The 10054-nt window shown below is 40.0% G+C and overlaps 1 protein-coding gene and 1 pseudogene across 1 annotated transcript in view; one reads left to right on the plus strand and one right to left on the minus strand.

Annotated features, from left to right (window-relative positions):
- The window catches only part of GAD1 (glutamate decarboxylase 1), a 42585-nt gene extending 36074 nt beyond the window's left edge, over positions 1-6511 (plus strand). The window contains exons 15-17 of the mRNA XM_012781916.2: positions 1699-1806; positions 3702-3791; positions 5080-6511. Of these exons, the coding sequence (XP_012637370.1) occupies positions 1699-1806; positions 3702-3791; positions 5080-5253 (372 nt within the window). The 3' untranslated portion in view covers positions 5254-6511. The remainder of the gene's footprint in view (positions 1-1698; positions 1807-3701; positions 3792-5079) is intronic.
- A 1902-nt stretch (positions 6512-8413) lies between these two features.
- LOC105880663 (translationally-controlled tumor protein-like) lies at positions 8414-8934 on the minus strand (annotated as a pseudogene).
- Between the last annotated feature and the right edge of the window lie 1120 nt (positions 8935-10054).

The raw sequence follows: 10054 nt of genomic DNA on the forward strand, positions 1-10054 counted from the left end.
TAGCACCTTGAATTCCTTTATGAGGCCTCTCATCATGGATATATGACAGTTTTAAGTTCTACTTAAATAATGACTTTCCCATTATTTGTACTTTATACACTATTCTAGAAAATGTATACTTTATTCTGAGAAGTTCTACTGCTAGACTGAAGCATGCTGTATCTGCATAATTAGCCTCTTAGGTTGTGTTTCTTTACCTAAGTAAAAAGCTAACTGTAGGAATTGCCCCCAAAATATGAGTGAGGGGAGGATTATCATTTGACTATTTATATCAGAAGCATTTTTATGCAATCAAGCAAAGGCAATTTTGACTTCACAGCTTTATATTGCACCATTGTTTTTATTTACCTATGGTAAATTAATTTTAATAATTTCTATGTTTAAGATCGAGTCTACCTAATACTCAGACAAGATTTTCCAGCAAAACATCTAATCAAATATTTCTTCTGTGGGAAAAAATTGGTGGATTGTTTGTTTTTTATCATTAAGTCATTTTGTCTTAATATAGAAATAGTCTACATTTGATTTCTACCATAAAGTAATCACAGGTATTTTAAACATCTAAAGAGCCATAAATTGCAACCAAAAAAAGAGCCCTATCATTTTGAAATACAGTGACCACAGGGCCTTTCTCAGTGATTTGTATCTTCTTCTGCTTTACAATAACCTCTTGAAGCATCTGCCGGAGGTTTTGGCCATAACGTGTTGGTTGCTGAGGTGGGACCCTGGTGCAGGCTTCATTCCCAAGTGGACTGGCCAGAGAGTACAGTCAGCCGTGACACTACTTGGGCAGGCTCCTGCTTTGCCAGTGTTGGACTTCACTCGGGCCCAGTAGCAATCCACAAGCCAGCCTTGTGCATCTGCTCTCCCTGTTAATGCCAGCCCATTCAACAACCCTCACGCTGCTGTTATTAATCTGCCATGCTGGCTTTTGAAACTCATGCTCAACCAGTTTGTCAATAGTCAGAGCTATTGCAATCTCAGGGCATGTACTGAGACCAATGTCTTCCCCATCTGCCTGCCTGCCTGTTATGGAAGAGGCATAATACTGTCATGTGAAATGCAGCCTGCCTAGGAGGTGTGGGACATGTTCGGTGAGGACTTATTGCTGGGGAAGATGAGTTCTACAGAAGTATCTTGCAAAGTATCATGATGCTGCACCAGTTATTTGGTTTTGTTAACCTATCACAGATCAATACAATAAAAATGAATTGCTAGTAAAATGAAATTTAAAAACATACACAGTACAAGCCACTATTTTGTATTAGACTCAATAGGTACAAAATTACTCAGCTAACTTGCTTAATCTCAATTTCTGCACTCATTTTATCACGGAGCAGTTAACAATTTGTGGACTAGCTTCAGTCCATAGATGGCACTTTGCGTAGTTCAGTCCTAAAGCAAACCAGAATTAAGCCTCAGGTCTAGGCTGTGAATAACTAGCAGGAAGCTAAAAGCCCTGTTGAGAATAACTGCCCAGACACTAGAGTGCCTTCAAAAGAGAAAACAGGCATGCTTTATTTTATTGCATGCAGAGCTGTGAAGAAGCTGTATATTTTTAATTAGATGGTTCTTCCTAACCATCTCTAAGAATACTCTTTTGTATATTTTCCATAGACAAGGACAGCATAGCCTTCCCAAATTCCCACCACAGGAAAATGCAACCATTCACAAACTTGACTTTTCTCTTTAAAACAGGGCACAGTGGGATTTGAAAATCAGATCGATAAATGCCTGGAACTGGCTGAATACCTCTATGCCAAGATTAAAAACAGAGAAGAATTTGAGATGGTTTTCGATGGCGAGGTAGGTTATCATCCTGGACCAGATACACAGCATTTCCAGAAGAACTACTGAGGGAAGCTCCTGAAGCCATGTTTTCCTACATTGCCAGAAAGTGCTTCTGAATTTTCATTCTTATGCACCCTTCATTTAATTCCTTTCACGTCCATGAGCTTTTCTTCTGTAGCATTGGGATGACTTTTCCCTTCACCTCTTCTAAAATTGTGTAGCTCTCAGCCAGTTTTTTGCAGACAAGAGGTCTTTCCTTGACAGGTCTGACTGTTTCATCATTCTTGAGTTGATCTTGTGTTGAACCTCTGTGATAAAGTACTTCTCAGTTCTAAGAAGTTTATAGGATGGCTATGCTCTTGCCTTGCAAGACTGGTTCTAAAAGAAAGTTCTACTTTACACAGATTCATTATGAGGAGAGCAAAACAAAAATCGGTTCTGCCTTGAGTTCAAATGCACAGTGCATATATTTGTCATACCAATATTTACTGAGAACCCGCTGTGCACCAGGCCCTATGCCAGGAGCTGGATTATATGGTGTTAATCAAAACAGATACTCTTTCTGTGCTAATGGAGCTCTCAGTTGAATAAAGAAAGATGGAATAGGAGTCAATGCTGAACAAAAGCAAATCCACTCATAACTCAGTAAATATAACACTACCTACACTCAATGTTAGTCTATTTATCAGGCCACTAAACTATTAGGAACACACATGAGAGTCACCAAAGGAACAAAAAAGAGCCCTTTAAAATCAATGATACAGTGCTCTGATCATTTACACATTATCTTAAACATTCTAATAGCAGATTAAAAGCCACAAATGTGGGTGTCTCCAGCCAGTTAGAGGTAGGCACAGTGATGGCACACAGCAGTGAGGGAGAAACTAAAAAACCATCTCAAGAATACAGAAGAACTCAAAAAGCGGGTTGGTCCAAGTGCAGTGGTGTTTAGAACTAATTGATCGCAACCAGTTAAAGATTTCTTTGTTCCTTCTTCACTCCCACTGCTCCACTTGACCAGCCTTAAAAAAAAAAAAAAAAAAAAATCAAAAAGCACATAAATCTTTAGGGGAGGGACACTAAACCATTTTAGGCATCTCAAGAAGTCCTGTCTTGGCTGGGCGTGGTGGCTCACGCCTGTAATCCTAGCACTTTGGGAGGCCGAGGTGGGCGGATTGCTCAAGGTCAGGAGTTCAAAACCAGCCTGAGCGAGACCCCGTCTCTACCAAAAATAGAAATAAATTAATTGACCAACTAAAAATATATATACAAAAAATTAGCCGGGCATGGTGGCGCATGCCTGTAGTCCCAGCTACTCGGGAGGCTGAGGCAGTAGGATCGCTGAGCCCCGGAGATTGAGGTTGCTGTGAGCCAGGCTGACGCCACGGCACTCACTCTAGCCTGGGCAACAAAGTGAGACTCTGTCTCAAAAAAAAAAAAAAAAAAAAAGAAGTCCTGTCTTATGGTTTAGAGCCAGAATTAATATTCATTATGATGATAATGAGTCATTAAGAAAAGATTCAGTATCAACAAACTCAATAAAATATTCAATATCAATAAAATAAACTATATCATCTGTTATATGTGAAGCACTACAAAATGGCAAGATGGATAATACATTTTATTCAATGGCCCAAACGTAATTATTTTTAGCATGTCAGTGTTTAAAGGTGGTAACTTTAGGTTATCTAGAAAATCGGTTGTGGGGAACAGCTTTCTTGCCAGATAGGATTGGATAAATGAGGCATTGGTCTCCCTGATGTAGAAGTAACACTGTCTTCGAGATGGACATTCTGGCTCTGTATTTGGTCTGACAGACTTCCACCAAGTGTGCGTATGGGTTTGGGAACAGCTTTCTCTCAAGTTCTCATAATTTTCTTTGTTTTCTTTGTTTGTTATAATCTGTGCAGCCTGAGCACACAAATGTCTGTTTCTGGTACATTCCACAAAGCCTCAGGGGTGTTCCGGATAGCCCTGAGCGACGGGAAAAGCTACACAAGGTATGGACTTGCTCTTTGTTTCATTTAATCCTCTGCAATTTCTCTGAATAATGAGGACATCTTCTTTCTAATGTGTCTTTCTAATGGGGGAGAAATACAAAATAAAGATTTGGAGTGGGTTTCTAATAATGAATGGGGTGGTGGGCGCCATCTTGTTATATTCTCCTTGAGTCTGCACTGTCCCCCTTGATGTGGTTACCGTAGGAACCTCTAAAGCAGTGGTCCCCAACCTTTTTGGCACCAGGAACCAGCTTCATGGAAGACAATTTTTCCACAGACTGGGGATGGTGTGGGAAGGGATGATTTCAGGATGACTCAAGCACATGACATTTATTGTGCAGTCAAACCTCTCTGCTAACGATAATCTGTATTTGCAGCTGCTCCCCAGCACCAGCATCACCGCCTCAGGTCCACCCCAGATCATCAGGCATTAGATTCTCATAAGGAGCAGGCAACCTAGATCCTGCGCATGTACGGTTTACAGTAGGGTTCACGCTCCTGTGAGAATCAAATACCACCACTGATCTGACAGGAGGCGGAGCTTATGCGGTGATACGAGTGATGGGGAGCCGCTATAAATACAAACGAAGCTTCACTCACTTGCCAGCCATTCACCTCCTGCTGTGTGGCCTGGTTCCTAACAGGCCATGGACTGGTAGGGATGCAGCTTGGGGGTTGGGGACCGCAGCTCTAAAGGATGCATCCTTGTCTTTGGTTGGTGCTCTTCATTAAAAGAGCTCTATGCAGAACAACTGAATAATATACATACTCCTAGGAACATTCCATATTAAACTATGTTACAGTAATCCTCTATTCATTCAAGCCTATTCTAATGCTGATTCATTCCAGCTGTTGATTTCTATATCTAGTTTATATATTATTCATAGTTATTTAATTTATATAATATTTCATTTACCCAATTATTTAAAAAATATTTTTTAAACACAGTCTATGTACCAGGCTGTATCCTGGTCTCTGGGTTATATAAAAGGCTCAATTTGTGTTGTTGCCTATAAGAGGTTTTTGTTTTTGTCTTTGTCTTTTATTTTATTATTATTGTTCCATGACTGACTTTCAAAATTCAGTCACACAATACTTTCTGAGGGAACTTGTGATTGGGCAGACTTAAATAGTCATTGGACGTTAGCCAATGAAGATGTTTGCTTATGAAATATTTCTTTGCTTTTATGTCACTGTAAACATAGCAAAAAGCAAGTTGGGTTGAATTGTTGACAAGAGAGAGTGTTAATATCAGTCTTGAGTTTTATTTTGTGTTCTCCATCACAAGGTGGCTCCAAAAATCAAAGCCCTGATGATGGAATCGGGCACCACTATGGTTGGCTACCAGCCTCAGGGGGACAAGGCCAACTTCTTCCGGATGGTCATCTCGAATCCAGCTGCTACCCAGTCTGACATCGACTTCCTCATTGAGGAGATAGAAAGACTGGGCCAGGACCTGTAATCGCCCCGGGCAGAACACAGTTCACGGGAATTCCCTTTCCCCTCTGGCACTCTAGAACAAACCTCTATAAGTCGCTGAAACACATAGGCCCTTCCATTGAGGGAAAATAGAATATCTTGAAGAATACTGTTAAAACCTTACTTAAGCTTGTTTGTTATAGTTAGCAGGAAATAATGTTCCTTTTCAAAAGTTGCACATTAGGAACACAGTATATATGTACAGTTATATATACCTCTCTCTATATATATGTATAGTGGGCGTGGCTTAGTCCTAGATCACAGCATGTTTCCCACTCCAAGAGAATTCACTTCACCTTCAGCAGCTACTGAGGGCTAAACATGCTGCAAACCAGCTTGCCCAGCAGCCACAGGAAAGATGTTTGTCGAAATGCCAGGTCCTAGGGACCAAAGGAAATGCTGCTGGTGGGAGTTGACCTCACTGTCAGGGTTTCTCTCACCCGGAGTAATGATGGATTAGAAAAAGCAGCACTGGATGACAAGACACACCCTCTCCATTAGTACCTTGTTAGGGGAAAATAGTAGCAGAGTCATTGTTACAGGTGTACTATTGCTGTATTTTTAGAGATTCATTTGTGTGGATTGTGTACATTACTGTTGTCTGAACTTGGAGGGGAGAACACATGTAATGATTTCGATGACTGTTTAATTGTAGGTGCGTGAAATATTTGCTTATTTATATGCAGAGATTTACCATGTTAAAGAGGCATCTTGTATTTTCTTCCCATTTGTAATGTATTTTATTTATATATTAATGAAGTAAGTTCTGAATACTGTTTATAGTATTTTCGTGGATTTGTGAGCCAAAGAGAAAAGATTAAAATTAGTGAGAATTGTATTTATATTAGAGTGCCCTTAAAAAATGATTAAAGCATTTTACTGTCTGTAAAAGAATTCTGATACTGTACATAGAGTCGAATGTATGGAAATTCTATTACTTAAATAGCATCTGCTCTTCTATTACCCTGTCTGGCTGTCCGTCTGGTGTTCTCAATGCTTTTCTAGTAACTGTTGGATAATAACTAGATCTCCTGTAATTTTGTAGTAGTTCATGACCAATCTCTGTGACTTGCTTAGCTGAAACCTAAGGCAATGTTTCTGAAGACTGTCTGAAGATCTCAGATAAATTGACCAGGCTCACAACTGTTTTTGAAGAAAGGAAATTGACACTGTGCGTTTTAGAGTATGCAAGAAGAATATAAATAAATAAAAATATTCTCCATGGAGAATTTAAACAAAATTGTCTTCCAATTTGTGTTTCATACCGAGAGAGATATTTCCAAGTATAGTTACTTGGATCAGCTCAGCCCATTCGCTTTTCACTAGCTGACGTTGGGTGATGATCAATACCCTCACTAAGCCAAGATTCAACCCACTGTCATGGCCTCTGGAGCCCCTCATCTATAAAATCATTCTGATTGTACCTAAATAAAATTTGCAGGTCAAACCTTGAGAAAGAAAAGCCATCCCTGCTTCTCATTTTCCTATTTGCATCTTAGAGTTTCATTCATTTAGTCATTCATCAAACACTTTCTTCCTCTGTATCAGGCACTGTTATAGGCACTGAGGTTACAGTGGTGTGCATGGCAGACAAATATTCCTTCTAGTGGGGATCTTGCACCACCTGGTGTCTGTGGTATCTGAGTGCCTCTAAGGTCACAGAATCATATCTTCCTGCTGCTTATGCTTGTACTGTGGTCCCAACTTACTTCCTCAGAAAATATATTTTGGTGCTGAATCATTAGGAAATAGGGCCAATTTTCTACAATATTCTATGAAGCTATAATAATACCACCTCACTCATTTGGAATACAAGGACCCTTATGTGGCACTTGTAGGGATTAGTGAAGAGTCATTTGTAATTAGCATACTGATTGGAGGTGTAACCATCGTATGAAACAAACTGGACTCTATACGGAGGGATCATAAAGCCACTGTATTCTTCCTCCTACTGTTCATTCAAACCCACTCTGTGGGCTGATTTTTTTCCCATGCCCCTATTTGAATTTAGGTCATTTCCCATAGGTTTTCTGGCCTCTTGGGCATAAGAACAGTCTCATTTTCACAATTAAAGGTCCTGCTCAATGTCACAAGCAAAGCTTCAAATTTTTATACAATTTAGAGTCCCCCCACCCACACACTCACACATACACACCCCATCTGGCACCATTTAGGACTACAAGCCCTCAGTGGCCACCAGAGCAAGGCTGGAGGTGGGTGAGGTCATTTTCTTTGCTTACTCTTTCAGCTCATCTCCCCAGCTACTGTATTTCCTTATTCAGGGTCAGGCCTACGGAGAGAAAGGGTTAAAGTATCAAAGGCATAATTTTACTGGCTGTTAAATTGTCATCTGGCATCAGGGCCATGAGCTTTTTTTTTTATGGGACAATTTTTTTGTGGGGATGAGGATTTTAAAACTTAAAGCGAAATTTAGATTCAATAAAATTCACTCTCTGTAGTGTACTATATACAGTTTTCTGTGAATTTTGACAAGCCCATTCAGTCATGTAACCCCACCACAACAGAGGTCTAAACTCAGTTCTGTCACCCTAATGCATCCTCCACGTCCCTTTATACTCAACACCTCGCCCAACCTGAGCCCCTGCCAACCTCTGCTTTGTTTTCTGTCCCTACATTTTGCCTTTCCTACAACCACATGTAAATGGCATCACAAAATATGTGGTGCTCTGAGTCTGGCTTCTTTCACTTACCATAAAGCATTTGAAATTCATCCAAGTCATCTGGATCAGTGTTCATTCCTTTTCATTACTGCATACTATCCCATACCTCGGTTTGTTTATTCATCCCCTAGTAGAGGGAAATTTGGGTTGTTTCCAGTTTGAGGCAATTAAAATAAAGCCTCTGGAAACATTAGTGTGCAGATTTTTTGTGTGTACATAGATTTTATTTAACTCGGGTAACTTCCTAGGTGTAGAGTTGCTAGACCATGGTATGTTTGACTTTATAAGAAACTGCCAAACTGTTTTCCTAAGTATTTGTGCCATTTTGCATTCCCACCAGCAATGCACAAATTTTCCACTTGCTCCATATTCTTGCTGACAGTTGATATTTTCTATTCTTTTTCTCAATTTTAGCCATTCTAAAAGTAGTATCTGATAGATCCAAAGTAATTGCCAAATTTGTTAATATTTTTCCATTTCTAAACCATCCTTAAATAAAATCATATATGGGGTCCCCCCATGCTCATGGTCGTCCAGTAGAGCAACCATGCCATCTGAATTCATGTTTTCACCAATAAAGAACTGGTAGGTTTTTTAATTAGCAAGGATGTGTTTGATTTGTTCTGCAGCCTCTGTCCTAAAAGGTTTTACTCTTTCTGGTCTTTGTTCTTCAAGTTTGCCTTTGATTGACTTCATGTAATTTTTGATGTACTTCTTATAGGCTTCTTTTGTGAAGCTGGTTTCCTGCAAGTGATGATGGTTCATGACAATGTCAATACCACTGACTACTGTGCTTTGGTACCTTCGCCCTCAGGGCCTTCAGCGAAAGCATTTCCACCAATGAGCGAGTCATCAATGTTACCCTCTGTCCTACTGATCATCTCCCACTCCACCTCCAAGCACAGGCCGTCCATGATCTCTCGGATCTTGTAAATGTCAGAGAATGTCTCATCGTGGCTGATGAGGTCCCAGTAGATAATCATGCTGGCGGCTGAAGGGAGACAACTGCGGTGCTAGCTTAGCAGGAGCCGGGAGCTCGGAGCCAACGCAGTGGAGCCGGAGCAGTGCTCAGAGGGGTGGGGGAGCAGGCAGAAAAAGCTATCTTGTGGTTTTAATTTGCTTTTTCATAAAGCACTTTTGAAATTCCATTAGGGTCTTCCCACTTTATGGCACAAGAGATAGCGAAGGTTTCTCTTCCTGTGACCACTTAGATCTCAGACCCTCAGCCCTGGGCCCCTGGCAATCCACACTTGCTAGAGCTTATGCTGGGAGTCCTTCTTCATGCAGTACTTTTAGGTGGGGTCCTTTTTCTTTAAAAATCAGTTATTGTAGATTATGTAAAGAGGATTTTTAAGATACATGTGTAGGACAAAGGGTGACAATAACAATATATTTGAGTACCCACTACTCATTCTAAAATATAGAACATTATCAGTACCTTAAAGCTATCCAACCCCATCAGGACCCTCCCCCAGTTGGATTCTCCCTTCTCCCCCTTCTCTTAAGAACTAATCACTATTCTGATTTTTGTGTTAATCACTCTCTTGTTTTTCTCTATAGTTTTAGCACATACATATGCATCCTTATTGTTTAGTTTCACCTGGTTTTGCACTGTATATAAATGGAATAATACAGTATTTTTATACTTCTGTGACTTGTCTTTCTATTCAACATTGTGAGTTTGTAGGTGCAGAGTTGACCCATAGGGAGACTTTGTGCAGTTAAAAAAATATATACCCCTTCCTTGAGGGACACATTCCTATGCCAGTGGAGCTGGAATAGCTTTTAGCATGAAATAGACCCTACTGCCTACTCAATCCATTGGCACAACCTGCAAGCACAGCCTTGTGTGGGACCCTCATGTGTTTGAGATTCACCTTTGATGATGGTTCCAGCTGTAATTCATATATTTTTATAGCTATGCTATTCCATTGTATAAATATACTTGGGACAGTTTATTCATTCTATTGGGTGTGGAATATGAGTTTTTCCTTTTTTTTTTTTTTTTTGCCTTTAGGGCATTACTAAATATGAGCGTTCTTGTACTTGTTTTCTGGGGCACATGTCAAAAATGTTTCTAAGGTTTATATTTTAGTTTCCTTT

Source organism: Microcebus murinus, chromosome 8, assembly GCF_040939455.1.
Source record: "Microcebus murinus isolate Inina chromosome 8, M.murinus_Inina_mat1.0, whole genome shotgun sequence".
In the NCBI taxonomy this organism is placed as follows: domain Eukaryota; kingdom Metazoa; phylum Chordata; class Mammalia; order Primates; family Cheirogaleidae; genus Microcebus; species Microcebus murinus.